Raw genomic sequence first — 16171 nt, 5'->3', positions numbered from 1 at the left:
GCCCACGTGCAGGCTCCCAGGACAGCCGGGCGGAGATACAAACTTCTAGAGGAACAGAGCTCACACAACGCAGATGCACCCACACTCACGTGACTCAGCGCCCAGGCAGAATCACTGCGCGTTTAGGCAGCACACGCCGTACCTGGCCACACAAACACACTTGCGGGCACACCTTCTACTCTCGGACCTATCCCCAGTGCACGAGGCCACGAGCCGCGCAGAGCCCCGGCCGCTGGGCCCTGGCGCCTAGCTCCAACCCTGGCCCTCCCGGAAGTGGCTGGCCCTCGGCTGCGCTCGTCACCCCAGGCGCCGATTGCGTCATCATGGCGCGACGTTGCAGCAGCGCCGGCGGAGGCTTGAAGTGCGGGCAGCTGCAGAGGAGAAGCCGGCGGAGCCGAGGGTGCGAGCGGCCAGGGCGGGAGCGGGCTGAGGGAGGCTGCTCGCGCCGGGAGCGCCGGGACAGGTGTGTGGTCGCCCTCTCACCGGGCCCGGCGCTACTCCAGCAAGCTGCCGGGCGGTCCGCTCCCCCCGGCCCTCTCCCTCGAGCTCCCGGGTTCCCCCTGAGAGATGGGCCCGGCTCGTGCCGGCGTGGGGGTCGGGCTTTTTCTCTCCCCGGGAGACCGGGCTGCGGCAGGTTTCCCCTGGGCGAGAGGGAAGTCCCTGTGGGCTCAGTCCCCCGCGCACCCGAAGGGCACGTGGAGTCATTGGCTTTGGCGTTGAGGCAGCAAGCGTGCTCTGGGAGCAGCTGGTGCTGGGGACAGTCCGTTGACAGATGACCACTGATTGAACTGAGCACTCACTGTGCGTCAGACACTGTGCCAGGCGTCTTAGGGGTATTATCCAGTCCTCCCAGCAACCCAGGAGGTAAGATTTATCATATCATGCCCATTTTCCAGATGGGGAAACCAAGGCATGGAAGTTAACCAACTCGTCCAAAGTCACACAGATGGTAAGCAGGGGGGATTCGAACTCTGATCTGTTTGGCTTCAGAGCTGGCCCTCCTGCCTCTGTCGCTTTTAAAACCCACAGTTGGCTCCCCTCAGCCCACAGCCTGGCGCCTCCAGGATTCTCTCTTTTTTTTTACGGGGGGGTGTACTTTTCAACCTTGGACAAACGTGGGGAGGGAGGGGTGAAGCGTGGACTTCCTATTGGCACAAGACTGTTTCCACCTCTCGTCCTGCCCTCATCACAGGGGCCAGACGAGTCTTCATTTTCCCAGGCAGCAGCTGGCTCTGCCGGTTGTAGTTACATTCTGCACCTGAAACTGATAGCTGAGTTTTATATTATAATACAGAAGAGCTTTCCTGCCAGGTGCATTGCTTTCTATTCCCTACCCTCGCCTATTATGGTAGATTGCTACTCACATAAAATTGTTAAGAATGTGTATAGTCATGCTGAGGATAACAGTTACCACTGTAAATCCACATGGGGATTGTAAAGAAATCGGCATCTGCCCTCCAAGGAACACTGTTAACTTGGACATGACCTTTCAGGGTTTTAAAGGACTAATTTAAGGCCAGGTGAGAAATAGTCAAATGCTAAAATAATTTGAGAATTATGTTAGAAAATTCTTATATTTTAAGTTAATATCTATTTTCTTTAGCAGTTCACTGTTAGTGAACGTTTTTCCTAGGGTAGGAAAAGGCTTATTGAAAAGATACGAAAACTTATAAATCAGATATTTTAGAACAGTGTACTTTTGTCTTAGAGCTGTGTAGATGTATTAAAATTGCAAACATCATTTCATTTAAGGCAGCACAGAAAATTCAGAGCTTAATTCAGTTGAAGTGGGAAACTTGAGAGGTGCTCTCATTACCGTTACCCATTTTACATTGCACAGTGTGTATGACGAAGAATTCCCAGCACATAATTTTTCAAAATTATCTGCTTGTGTGCATACATGTAACTTTAATTTAATAAATGCGTATCTTCATACTTCCAGGAACTATTCAGTTACACAGGTGAAATAATTATTTGTCACATACCTGAAATCAGCTGTTATTTACCCTCGTGAATTCATAGCTGTTTTGTTCATGAAGTCCAAAGATAACGAATGTTGTTTTTTGTTTTTTTTTAAAATCAGGATGGCCTGGATTCATATATACACATCAAAGTCCTTTTTTACACATTGACTAAACATGGGGAAGTCCTCCATAGTTCATTTGACATCCTATCATGGGGCAAAATAATATAGAAATCAGAATTTTGAGTTCTAGTATTTGCTCTCTGGATCCCTCATTAACTTATACGGTATACATTTTTTTATAGCGCATGATTTGGGAGTTACGCTTTGTGACATGGATGAATCTGCACTGACCCTTGGCATGATAGATGTTTCTTATTTGCCAAATTCATCTGAATACAGTATTGGTCGATGTAAGCATGCAAGCGAGGAATGGGTAAGTTTAAGATACAGGTTAAAAGCATTCAGCCTAAAGATGTTCATTTCAGTGTGTATGAAGGTGGAAACACTGGAAGCAACAGAAATTCAAATAGAGGTTAATAGCTACAGAAACTACCTCCAGCTGTTAGAAGATTTGTTTATGAAGTCTAATATTTAAAAATTCTTATGATATTATGTTATTGGGAAGAGAAAATTGAGTAGGAAATTTAAGTACAGTGATTATGTTAAAAAGCAATAGGAAAAAAAACCTATTAGTTGTTTTGGGTGGTGTAATTATAAAGAGATTTTTTTTTCTTTTCGTATCTGTTTTCCATGATTGCATTTCACAAGTGTGAATTTTGTAATGGAAGTAAACTTTATTTCAAAAATTGAAAATAGGAGATTTTAGTATGTATCTCAATCCAAAGGGCATGCTTTTTTTTTTTTTTGTATTGTTTTCCCTATGTCAATATAACATGGCATGTTTTAAATGTTTCCTGAGCACTATCTGCTTTAGATAAAAAATGATGTTGGAGTTTTGGGTGGTTTTTTGGTTTATTTTTGAGAATGTGATATCAGTGGGATTTGAGCAACTGATGAACTCAAAGTTAAGAGAAAATTATTTAAAACAGAAGAGCAGAGTTTGACCCTAATTGGATAGTATGGCTATAATTTAAATTCCAGACTTTAAACTCTCTTGTTAGGATAAAGGAATATTATATAAGTTTACCTTGTTTTTCATTTAAAGTAAAATATTTTAAACCGTATTATAACAACTTGTTTACTCTGGGTAAGGCTTTTGTCGTTCTTTTGTGGGAGTGTGTGATTTAAGAGGGAGTGAGGTGAATTGTTAGCATAGGGCTCCCGGAGTCTGACTTTATTCCTTCTGCTACTGTCAGAAGGCTATCTGACCTTTTATAACTTAGTTTTTAAACCTTTGAATGCTGCTTTGAGTGTTGCCAGCTATTGCTATTCTTAGGTGCTCAATTTTTGCTTATGTTCGCAGTGTTGGTCGTAGAGGGAGCACCTTGAATGAAAAATCACTCTGAGAAACACATGCCACCAAAAAGAAAATATGTCAGAAGTTTCTCTTCTATCTGAACTAGCTTAGAGATCAAGTGGACAAGTATAATTTTCTTGTTACTGACACACTATTTTTTCTTAATATTTATTAGGGTGAGTGTCGTTTCAGACCGACTGTCTTCAGATCTGCTACCTTGAAGTGGAAAGGAAGCCTAATGAGCCGGAAAAGGCCCTTTGTAGGAAGATGTTGTTATTCCTGTACTCCCCAGAGCTGGGTAAGAATGCTGCCTTTAATACCTTTGTTGACCTTTAATAAACAGAGTGAAATATGTGACACAGGTTTCCAACTTTGTGTGAATTTTATTATTGTGTAGTCTTAATGGACTTAATGCATTTTTAGAACTTAGGCCCATCTTTATAAACCAAATATTCCAAGTAAAGATGTTGACTCAGTTTTTCTTTCCATTCATTTATTCAGTGAATGTTGGTCTAATAGTTGATGCCAGGCTATATTTTGTTTTGTTTTTTCATTTTAATGTGACTTTAGAGGGAGAGTAGATCTTACTTTAAGATAACCCTTCCAAAGAGTTGGTGGGAACCTTCATGTAACTTCAAGATGTTGCAATTTAGCACTGAAAGTTAAAGTCCTAGCAAGATGGATGAGAGAGAGAGAGAGTGCGCGCGCCCGCGAGAGAGAGCTCACACATGAGCGTGGAGCAGGACAGAATAAGAAATTAAAGCAGTGGCTTTGCCCTTTTGCTAAGTGTCTGTTCCTGCGGTGGAGGGAGTGAGGGGTTTCGGTTGACTCTGTGATAGGGAAGGATGGTTACTAGAATGTTATGATGAAGATTTAGGAAGGAGTGTGCATGCGCTTGTTGTTCGTATTTGATGGAAAAAACAAGCCATACAAAATCTTCCACATTAGAGTGTAGTGTTTGGGAAGAGTCGATTGGATGAGAAGTATGCTTCTGAGGGCATTTTGCCAGAGGGATGAGTTAGCACAGGAATGTAGACTCTAATGTGGCTGTGTTCTAAGGCAGTAGACTTACCTTTTAAAACGTATAACTGGATGGTAAGCTCTCTCTGGGATGGGCCAGTTACCAGGACATGTAAGTGCCATTTATTAACCCTGCAATTTATAGAAGTTGCTTATAACCTGTGTGAACAGCTAACAGTGCTGTGAGAATTCTCCACTCAGGTTTGGCTTGGCAGAAAGTCTTGTATAAGGAATTTACTAATCTGAGAGAGATTTGTGTGATACCCAAGCAGTTTATGTTAAATATTCAGGTCTGCTCAAGAATATCTTGATAGAAATATTGTTCCTCTTAAATCACAAGTGCCTTGTTGCAAGATTATGGTGGAAGTGAAGGATCATGGACATTTTCTAGTCTAGGAGTAAGGCCAGTTCAGATTAATAGGCCAGTAGAAATAAAGATTTAAATAGATCATGTGGCTTTTCTTTTTAGATCTGGCATCTCATCTAATTCTAATTTTGAATGCTTAAAAGATCAAAACAATACCTTAACTCTAATGTGTTCTTCAGTCAGAAGAGAGTGTAAGAAATTATTTGGTGGTGGTGATGGTCTGGGGTGGGGATAGGTGAGTAGTATAACAGATAATTGATTTTTGCCTACGTATAGTACCTGATAGAGCTAAACTTGATCTTATATTCTTCCATGGCATGTTTTTCTAAAATAATTTTTGTTTGACAGTATTTTTGTAGTAATTTTTTGACATTTGCTACCCTTTCTATGAAATCCTATTTTCCTTTTCTCTAAGGAGATATCACTTAAGTATTTTGACATCTTTTATTGAGGGTACATTGTGCTTTCTCAGCATTTATTTGTGGAAAGTTTACCTTTTTGCCCCCATTGTTAAAGTTATGGCCTTTCTCTTTTTAGCAGAGCTATTTCTGGATTATCCTTCAAGATTACCTGTAAAGAGGGTGACCTTTAGCCATATGTTTTCTCATTAAGTAGACAGTCATTTTAGGGGAATAGAAAGACCACATTCTTTGAAGCAAGATCTGGGATTGAATCCTAAACTTCTGCAAGCCTCAGTTTTCCTATCTATAAAATGAGGATAATAATTCTTATGTGTCAGGATTATTGGGAGATTTAGTAATCTCACAATAACTACATGATACTTAGCATAGTATTTTTGTATTTTGAAAACACTGAAATCTCCAGTTTTCCTGTCAATGACTTAAGCTGTCTCTGGCTTTAACTCCTTTTGGTTGGGGATGGGGAGTAGGGCAGGAAAGTGAGAGACAGTAGTTCCTTTGAAAGCTGCTGATGATTAGTTTTGAGTTTGTGACCTTCTTAGAAGGCTAAAAAGTAGTTTTCAATAAAACACCATTTTTCTTCATCTCAGATTTTTGAAGCAATGCCTTACTTTATGCTTGAATTATAAAAGTCCTCAAGAACTAATAATGTGAGTCCTTCACCAGCAATCCAGTCATATATTTATGTCTAATTTTATTTTGTTTTATGTAGGATAAATTTTTCAACCCCAGTATCCCATCTTTGGGTTTGCGGAATGTTATTTATATCAATGAAACTCACACAAGGTAAAAAGACATTTCTTATACTTCTAATGCATGTCAAGAGAAAAATTCCATAATAACCAGTTAACACACTTTAAGATGGATCTCTTTATTTATCTTTTTTAGAGTTAATAAGATACTAACTTCTGACACAAAAGGCTTTATCTAAAAATTGGAACCTGAGAAGACCTATTGCTATTTCCTGCTGTAATTATATAATATTTTCATGAGCATGTATATATCACTTCTGGCTTTCTTTACCTTATTCAGATATTGATGCTGCAGCTGAAATGTGCCAAAATGTGACAGAGATATGTGTGAGGAGAGGTGTAGGTTTGAATGTCTTATGATCTATTATTATTTTATACCTCAAAGAAAGTGTAACTTTTTGAAATCTACCTATCTACAGAGATTTGGAAGATATTTTTCTCTATTGAACAGATGTTCTTTGATTTATTATTAGCTTAAGACTTTTCTTAGAATTCTTACTTCCAAATTCCAGGCATATGGGGATAGGCTGTTAGGCATCAGAGTGGGAGAAAAGAGGCTTTGTTCTAAGTGAATTTAGTCTAGGGGATGAGGAAAGAGGGGGAATGTCTGCGAGACAAGAGAGAAACGGCAGCCAAAAATGCTACCAGTCCTTATAATTCTAAGATTAAATGCCTGGAGTAGGTCAGTAGTAGGCTCAGGTGATGAGAAATACACAAAATTCCATTAAAAAACTGATCCAAGAAGTCAAATACTTAAATTTTAAGTCTTTCTGATTTTACTACTCATATTTTGATGATGATATTATAAGTGAGCATGATAATATTTGGGTATAAAGTTTTTTTTTAAATAGAACTAAAGGGATGTGTTTTTTCTAATTTCCATGCTACCCTTTCTTCTCTCTCTCTCTTGCTCTCAAGTTTAAAGGAAAGAGGAGAAATTTTTTTTTCCTTTGGTTGACATGATTAAGATCCTAAGCAAAAGAATCCCATTGAGTCTTTTCTTTATGTAAGTAGATATTTTACATACAAAACCGAGGAGTTCGTTTGTGATCCTCAGTTGGAGGCAGTTAAGAAAAAAAAGCATATGAGATACACATACACACACACACACACTTTTTAGCGTATGTTGTATTGACCAGGCAGTGTGGAACTATTCAGTGTAATAAGCTACCTGTGCAAGTGAGTTGGCTATTTAGCTCTTCTGTGTGTTGCATGAAGCATAGCCTAAACATTTTTACACACACACACACACACACACACACACTGCTTTCAGTCCATTGTGAAGGGATTTCATCAAGAGTTTGGACTTTGTACATTCCAGTAATAGTTTTGAAAATATTCACTGATAGAAGAGTTTAGAATTAAACACTTAACATATTGGGCTAAGTTTTCAGAGAAATGAGACACAGGAAAGGAGGAAGAAAAAGAATGTCAGGAAGGAGAGATGAAGGAACTTTTTTTTTTTTTTTTTTGGTGGTACACGGGCCTCTCACCACCGTGGCCTCTGCCGTTGCGGAGCACAGGCTCCAGACACGCAGGCTCAGCGGCCATGGCTCATGGGTCCAGCCGCTCCGTGGCATGTGGGATCTTCCGGGACCAGGGCACAAACCCGTGTCCCCTGCATCGGCAGGCGGACTCTCAACCACTGCGCCACAAGGGAAGCCCCCTCAAATTACTTTTCCTCAATTGAAGGCTTTTTGGATCTTTCCAGAATTACTTTATAATTGAAATCTTCTACTGTTTATATGCTTATCATTATGGAGGACATGATAATGAGGCATTATATAATCATTACAAATGGTTTCAAATCACCACATAATGGAAGCTTGTAGCATTCTTATTCTAGATCCCTGTCCTTAACCCCCGTCCAGATAACACATAGTCACTGTCCCTGATGGGAGTATGTCCTGTTCCCTAGGTATGCTGAATGTGCTTTCAAAAAAGCTACCCAAACAGTAAGAACTTCCGGCTTCATAAGCGCAGAGCACAAATATTCAGACCACTGTCTAGTTTCCTTGACTTCTCTCAACTGATCAACTTTGTCAATTCAATTTGACAGTCAGTGATCACCTTAGAAGAATTACTGTAATAACAACAAAAAAAGTAGCCCTTCATCGTAGGAAAAGACTCCCAAATTATTTTTTATGGCCCATAGCTATAGATATAAGCTATATAGCTTATATATAAAGCATTCAACATATTTGGTTTTTCAAATGGTATTAAAGTAAGATGCTTTTATTTCTTTTGTTTTTATATTTGGATTATTAGTTTGCAGAATAACACTATTCAAGCATTAATACATAAATTCCAAGTTTAAATTTTAGCTGAGAGTACATGAAGGAAATTAGAAATAAAACTGTCTGCATAGCATCCTGAACTACTTACTAAGGAGAATTTGCTACAGGAATAGATGAAATGAGGATTTGTTTTTACAGGAGGGGAACCTGTGTAGTTTAAGCAACTTGTTTTAGGTATTCCTAGAGTACTTCTCTGCTAAATCATTTTCACGTTGCAGGCATCGAGGATGGCTTGCAAGACGTCTTTCTTACGTGCTTTTCGTTCAAGAGCGAGATGTCCATAAAGGCATGTTTGCCACCAACGTGACTGAAAACATACTGAACAGCAGTAGGTAAGGGTGGGACGCTGCTGTAAAGGGGAAATGTAGGGATGGGCGGTGGGTGTGGGGAAGTAATTTCCTTTATCAACCTTTAGTTTCTCTGGGACTCTGTCTCAAGAGGTGTTTGTGTTTCCAAACGTTCAATGTTCAAGCTCCAGAAGAAAGCAAGGAAAGGCAAGAGAACAGATGGTTTTGGTGCCATGTGGGAATAGCAGTCTTGTTTCATGCATTAATAATTGAATGGGCTTCTAATAAATGAAAGGCGAGTTGGAGTTCAGATATGCACATATTTCCAGAGTTCTCTGTTAAGTGTTCTGTAATATGAATGTTTGGGACAATGCATTTCCTATTTTATAGCCAGAAGAGAAGCGAGTTTGATATTTCTGTCAAATAATTGTTAAGTACCTGGGCACAAATTCTTGTATTAGAAAGTCATTATTAGAAATTTTAAGAGAATGAGATAAGTGTCCTTGCCCTCAGAGGATCTTGCTTAAAAATGGAAGAGACTGACTTGAACTCAAAAGGATTGGGGAAATCATTATGAAGCTCAGCCATTAGCCTATGGGAGTTTGGGTGAAGGTTGGTTTCTATTCCACCTCATTGTTGTGGCCTGTGTTAGACACCTACCTGGATTTGGGAAGCTGGAGACCAGAGTGGATTGAAAGATGCTTAGAAATGCAAGCCCAGTGGTATGGTTGTTCAGGGCTGAACAGTAGTGGCACGTAGTAGGTACTTTTATATTTATTGAATAAATGAGTGAATAGTTGATAATGGAGATATAATAATTACATGAATTACTTGCGAAAACATTCCTGGCTGTATTGAAATAAATGCTATTCATGGAATAGAATTAGGGATGGTGCATAAGTGTCATGTGGAATTGATCTTTCTGTAGTAACGAATGATGGGGCTCTGTGGAGTTTTGCTGTACACTAGCCTAAAATCAGCAACACTGGGAGAAAAAAACAATTATTTGAAACTCCCTTGGATTATTATATATTCTGTTTTCTAGATAAAGCCCCTCAAGTATGTTTCATTCCATCCAGATATTTTGAGTAATAACTAGGATTTTAGAAGTGATTTAAGGAGGTTTAAACCTCATTCGTTCTTCCCTAAGTCATGTGGAAGATTTACAAGACTGGGTTAAATCTTCCCTTTTACCTTACTGCTTACTGGTCTGTGCTATTTAAATCTAGAGCTGTGCCTTTTTAAAATTACTGGTTTGATTTGGAAAATACTTGTAAATATTTATGTCCACCTTTGATCCCTCCTAGAGAGTTTTACAAATAGTTCCACTAATAAGCCACAATGTAAATGAATAATAAGTTTGGTATTCAAAAGAAAAATCACACATTACTTGGGCAAATGGGCTTGGGATACCTCTGAATTATATGCCTAAAGGGATAATCATCCTTTTCTTCCTTTCTGCCACAGTGTAACTGTGCCCCTCACAGCATAACTGGAACATTCGAATTCACATAGTTGCTACCCAGTGAATTTGAATTAAATTTTCAAATCTGCCTTCTAGCTTCCTCAGGAATTCATTGATTTAGGAAAATAATATCCTTAATATTTAATAGACAGCCAAGGAAAGCACTTCTAACTTGAGCTTATTCTCTTGTGTTATCACATAAAAGAGAAAGTATATTTTGTTTTGTGATTTGTTATCTGTAGTTTAGAAAATAATACAGAATGTAGCATAGAGCCAGTTACATTGTCTGTCTTTCCACTTTGAAATCAGAGTACAAGAGGCAATTGCCGAAGTGGCTGCTGAATTAAACCCTGATGGTTCTGCTCAGCAGCAATCAAAAGCTGTCAATAAAGTGAAAAAGAAAGCCAGAAAGATCCTTCAAGAAATGGTTGCCACTGTCTCACCGGCCCTGATCAGGTATAAAAAGCAAAGCAGAAAACTTTCAGCAAGAGTCATCCTGTTTTGAGCAGACAGGACTGAACCGTTGCACTTTCCTAGCACAATGCTCTTGGTCCAAAAGAGGTTTTATCATATTCTGATGTTAAAAACCAACTCCTCTTTTTATTCTTTTTTTTTTTGCGGTGCACGGGCCTCTCACTGTTGTGGCCTTTCCCATTGCGGAGCACAGGCTCCAGACGCGCAGGCTCAGCGGCCATGGCTCACGGGCCCAGCCGCTCCGCGGCATGTGGGATCCTCCCGGACCGGGGCACGAACCCGTGTCCCCTGCATCGGCAGGCGGACTCTCAACCACTGAGCCACCAGGGAAGCCCTTTTTATTCTTTAACTGTCATGAGAAATAGCACTTGGGAGGTTTCAAGGTGCATTAATCTCTGTCAGCTGTTACCAGCCATTGTAGTACTGCTGACATCTTCTAGACTAGTTGTGAGCTGGGTTTCACGTGCCCATGCCTTTTTGTTTTCTCTCAGTTTTATTGAGATATAACTGACATACAGCACTGTATAAATTGAAGGTGTACAGCATAATGATTTGACTTACATATGTCATGAAATGATTACCACAATGAGTTTACTGAACATTCATCATCTCATATAGATACAAAATCAAAGATATAGAATGAAATTTTTTTTTCTTGTGGTGAGAACTCTTAGGATTTACTCTTAACAGTTTTCATACATAACATACAGCAGTGTTAATTATATTTATTGTGTTGTATGTTACATCCCTAGCACTTATTTATCTTATAACTGGAAGTCTGTATCTTTTGACTACCTTCATCCAATTCCCCCTTCCCCCACCACCTCTGGTAACCACAAATCTGATCTCTTTTTTTGAGTTTGTTTGTTTTGGAAGTATAATTGATCTACAACACTATGTTAGTTCCTGTTATATGACATAGTGATTCAATATTTCTGTACATTTCAAAATGATCACCACTATAAGTTTAGTTATGATCTGTCAACATACGAAGATATTACATAGTTATGAACTGTGTTCCCCATGTTACATTTCATACTTGTGACTCATTTATTTTACAACTGAAGTTTGTACCTCTTAATCTCCCTCACCTATTTCTTACATTCCCAACTGCCTCTCCTCTAGCGACCACCTGTTTTTTTTCTATATCTATAACTGTTTTATTATGTTGTTTTGATTTTTAGATTCCATACTGTATAAGTGAAATCATACAGTATTTGTCTTTCTCTGTCTGACTTTTTTCACTTAGCATAATGTCCTCTAGGTCCATCCATGTTGTCACATATGGCAAAATTTCATTCTTTTTTTATGGCTGAGTAATATTCCATTGTGTGTTTTTGGGTATATGTGTGTACATACCACATCTTCTTTATCCATTCATCTGTTGATGGGCACTTAGGTTGCTTCCATATCTTAGCTATTATAAATAATGCTGCAGTGAACTTAGGGGTGCATATATGGCTTCTAATTAGTGTTTTCATTTTCTTCAGATAAATACCCAGGAGTGGAATTGTTGCATTATATGGTAGTTGTATTTTTAATTTTTTGAGGAATCTCCATATTCTTTTCCATAGTGGTTACCCTAATGTACATTCCCACCAACAATGTACAAGGGTTCCCTTTCCTCTACATTCTCCCCAACACTTGTTATTTGTTGTCTTTTTGATAATAGCTATTCTGAGATCATATCTCAGGGGTGAGATCATATCTCATTATGTTTTTTTTTTTTATACAGCAGGTTTTTGTAGTTATCCATTTTATACATACTAGTGTATACATGTCAATCCCAATCTCCCAATTCATCACACCACCACCCCACCCACCACTTTCCCCCCTTGGTGTCCATACGTTTGTTCTCTACATCTGTGTCTCAATTTCTGCCCTGCAGACCGGTTCATCTCTACCATTTTTCTAGGTTCCACATATATGCATTAATATACGATATTTGTTTTTCTCTTTCTGACTGACTTCACTCTGTATGACAGTCTCTAGATCCATCCACATCTCTACAAATTACCCAATTTCATTCCTTTTTATGGCTGAGTAACATTCCATTGTATATATGTACCATATCTTCTTTATCCATTCATCTGTCCATGGGCATTTAGGTTGCTTCCATTTCCTGGCTATTGTAAATAGTGCTGCAGTTAACATTGAGGTGCATGTGTCTTTTTGAATTATGGTTTTCTCTAGGTGTATGCCCTGTAATGGGATTGCTGGATCATACGGTAATTCTATTTTTAGTTCTTTAAAGAACCTCCATACTGTTCTCCATAGTGGCTGTATCAATTTACATTCCCACCAACAGTGCAGGAGGGTTCGCTTTTCTCAACACCCTCTCCAGCATTTGTTGTTTGTAGATTTTCTGATGATGGCCATTCTAACTGTTGTGAGGTGATACCTCATTGTAGTTTTGATTTGCATTTCTCTAATAGTTAGTGATGTTGACCAGCTTTTCATGTGCTGCTTGGCAATCTGTATGTTCTCTTTGGAGAACTGTCTGTTTAGCTCTTCTGCCCATTTTTGGATTGGGTTTTTCTTTTTTTTAATATTGAGCTGCATGAGCTGTTTATATATTTTGAATATTAGTCCTTTGTCCGTTGATTCCTTTGCAAATATTTTATCCCATTCTGAGGGTAGTCTTTTCATCTTGTTTGTAGTTTACTTTGCTTTGCAAAAGCTTTTAAGTTTCATTAGGTCCCATTTGTTCATTTTTGTTTTTATTTCCATTTCTCTAGGAGGTGGATCAAAAAAGATCTTCCTGTGGTTTATGTCATAGAGTGTTCTGCCTGTGTTTTCCTCTAAGAGTTTTATAGTGTCTGGTCTTACATTTAGGTCTCTAATCCATTTTGAGGTTATTTTTGTGTATGGTGTTAGGGAGTGTTCTACTTTCATTCTTTTACATGTAGCTGTCCAGTTTTCCCAGCACCACTTATTGAAGAGACTGTCTTTTCTCCATTGTATATCCTTGCCTCCTTTGTCATAGATTAGTTGACCATAGGTGTGTGGGTTTATCTCTGGGCTTTCTGTCCTGTTCTGTTGATCTATATTTCTGTTTTTGTGCCAGTACCATATTGTCTTGATTACTGTAGCTTTGTAGTGTAGTCTGAAGTCAGGGAGTCTGACTCCTCCAGCTCCACTTTTTTCCCTCAAGATTGCTTTGGCTATTCGGGGTCTTTTGTGTCTCCATACAAATTTTAAGATTTTTTGTTCTAGTTCTGTGAAAAAATGCCATTGGTAATTTGATAGGGATTGCATTGAATCTGTAGATTGCTTTGGGTAGTATAGTCATTTTCGCAATACTGGTTCTTCCAATCCAAGAACATGGTATATCTCTCCATCTGTTGGTATCATCTTTAATTTCTTTCATCAGTGTCTTATAGTTTTCTGCATACAGGTCTTTTGTCTCCCTAGGTAGGTTTATTCCTAGGTATTTTATTCTTTTTGTTGCAATGGTAAATGGGTGTGTTTCCTTAATTTCTCTTTCAGATTTTTTATCATTAGTGTATGGGAATACAAGAGATTTCTGTGCATTAATTTTGTATCCTGCAACTTTACCAAATTCATTGATTAGCTCTAGTAGTTTTCTGGTAGCATCTTTAGGATTCTCTATGTATAGTATCATGTCACCTGCACACAGTGACAGTTTTACTTCTTCTTTTCCAATTTGTATTTCTTTTTCTTCTCTGATTGCCGTGGCTAGAACTTCCAAAACTATGTTAAATAATAGTGGCAAGAGTGGACATCCTTGTCTTGTTCCTGATCTTAGAGGAAATGCTTTCAGTTTTTCCCCATCGAGAATGATGTTGGCAGTGGGTTTCTCATATATGGCCTTTATTATGTTGATGTAGGTTCCCTCTATGCCCATTTTCTGGAGAGTTTTTATCATAAATCGGTGTTGAATTTTGTCAAAAGCTTTTTCTGCATCTATTGAGATGATCATATGGTTTTTCTTCTTTAATTTGTTAATATGGTGTATCACATTGATTGATTTGCATATATTGAAGAATCCTTGCATCCCTGGGATAAATCCCACTTGATCATGGTGTATGAGCCTTTTAATGTGTTGTTGGATTCCGTTTACTAGTATTTTGTTGAGGATTTTTGCATCTATATTCATCAGTGATATTGGTCTGTAATTTTTTTTTTTTGTAGTATCTTTTTCTGGTTTTGGTATCAGGGTTATGGTGAATGAGTTTGGGAGTGTTCCTTCCTCTGCAATTTTTTGGAAGAGTTTGAGAAGGATGGGTGTTCGCTCTTCCCTAAATGTTTGATAGAATTTGTTAGAATTCACCTGTGAAGCCATCTGGTCCTGGACTTTTGTTTGTTGGAAGATTTTTAATCACAGTTTCAATTTCATTACTTGTGATTGGTCTGTTCATATTTTCTATTTCTTCCTGGTTCAGTCTTGGAAGTTTACACCTTTCTAAGAGTTTGTCCATTTCTTCCAGGTTGTCCATTTTATTGGCATAGAGTTGCTTGTAGTAATCTCTTAGGATACTTTGTACTTCTGTGATGTCTGTTGTAACTTCTCCTTTTTCATTTCTAATTTTATTGATTTGAGTCTTCTCCCTCTTTTTCTTGATGAGTCTGGCTAATGGTTTATCAATTTTGTTTATCTTCTCAAAGAACCAGCTTTTAGTTTTAATGATCTTTGCTATTGTCTTCTTTGCTTCTATTTCATTTATTTCTGCTCTTATCTTTATGATTTCTTTCCTTCTACTAACTTTGGGTTTTGTTCTTCTTTCTGTAGTTCCTTTAGGTGTAAGGTTAGGTTGTTTATTTGAGATGTTTGTTGTTTCTTGAGATAGGATTGTATTGCTATAAACTTCCCTCTTAGAGCTGCTTTTGCTGCATCCCATAGGTTTTGGATCGTTGTGTTTTCATTGTCCTTTGTCTCTAGGTATTTTTTGATTTCCTTAGTGATCTCTTGGTTATTTAGTAACGTATTGTTTAGCCTCCATGTGTTTGTGTTTTTTACGTTTTTTTCCCGGTAATAGATTTCTAATCTCATAGTGTTGTGGTCAGAAAAGATCCTTGATATGATTTCAGTTTTCTTAAGTTTACTGAGGCTTGATTTGTGACCCAAGATGTGATCTATCCTGTGCGCACTTGAGCAGAAAGTGTAATCTGCTGGTTTTGAATGGAATGTCCTATAAATATCAATTGAATCTACTTGGTCTATTGTGTCATTTAAAGCTTGTCTTTCTTAATTTTCTGTTTGGATGATCTGTCCATTGGTGTAAGTGAGGTGTTAAAGTCCCCCACTATTATTGTGTTACTGTGGATTTCATCTTTTATAGCTGTTAGCAGTTGCCTTATGTATTGAGGTGCTCCTATGTTGGGTGCATATATATTTATAATTGTTATATCTTCTTCTTGGATTGATCCCTTGATCATTATGTAGTGTCCTTCTTTGTCTCTTGTAACATTCTTTATTTTAAAGTCTATTTTATCTGATATGAGTATTGCTACTCCAGCTTTCTTTTGATTTACATTTGCATGGAATATCTTTTTCCATCCCCTCACTTTCAGTTTGTATGTGTCCCTAGGTCTGAAGTGGGTCTCTTGTAGACAGCATATATATGGGTCTTGTTTTTGTATCCATTCAGTGAGTCTGTGTCTTTTGGTTGGAGCATTTAATCCATTTATGTTTAAGGTAATCATTTATATGTATGTTCCTATTATCATTTTCTTAATTGTTTTG

The 16171-nt window shown here is 38.3% G+C and overlaps 1 protein-coding gene across 15 annotated transcripts in view; it reads left to right on the top strand.

Annotated features, from left to right (window-relative positions):
- The first annotated feature begins 348 nt into the window (after positions 1–348).
- The window catches only part of GPAM (glycerol-3-phosphate acyltransferase, mitochondrial), a 127578-nt gene continuing 111755 nt past the window's right edge, over positions 349–16171 (top strand). For 11 of the 15 annotated variants that reach the window (XR_009536025.1, XR_009536026.1, XR_009536024.1 and 8 more), the window contains exons 1-6: positions 379–949; positions 2269–2399; positions 3559–3681; positions 5902–5975; positions 8457–8570; positions 10300–10446. Coding sequence is in view for 10 of the 15 variants with exons in the window: in XM_060125998.1 (XP_059981981.1) it covers positions 913–949; positions 2269–2399; positions 3559–3681; positions 5902–5975; positions 8457–8570; positions 10300–10446 (626 nt within the window). In the remaining 5 variants the exon portion in view is untranslated. Of the gene's footprint in view, positions 950–2268; positions 2400–3558; positions 3682–5901; positions 5976–8456; positions 8571–10299; positions 10447–16171 lie in introns of all 15 variants that reach the window. The other 4 variants (XM_060125992.1, XM_060125994.1, XM_060125993.1 and 1 more) reach the window with 4 other exon arrangements.

This window comes from Lagenorhynchus albirostris, chromosome 16 (genome assembly GCF_949774975.1).
Source record: "Lagenorhynchus albirostris chromosome 16, mLagAlb1.1, whole genome shotgun sequence".
Classification (NCBI taxonomy): domain Eukaryota; kingdom Metazoa; phylum Chordata; class Mammalia; order Artiodactyla; family Delphinidae; genus Lagenorhynchus; species Lagenorhynchus albirostris.
The sequence above is the reverse complement of the archived record's forward strand: the minus strand, read 5'-3'. Positions and strand labels throughout refer to the sequence as shown.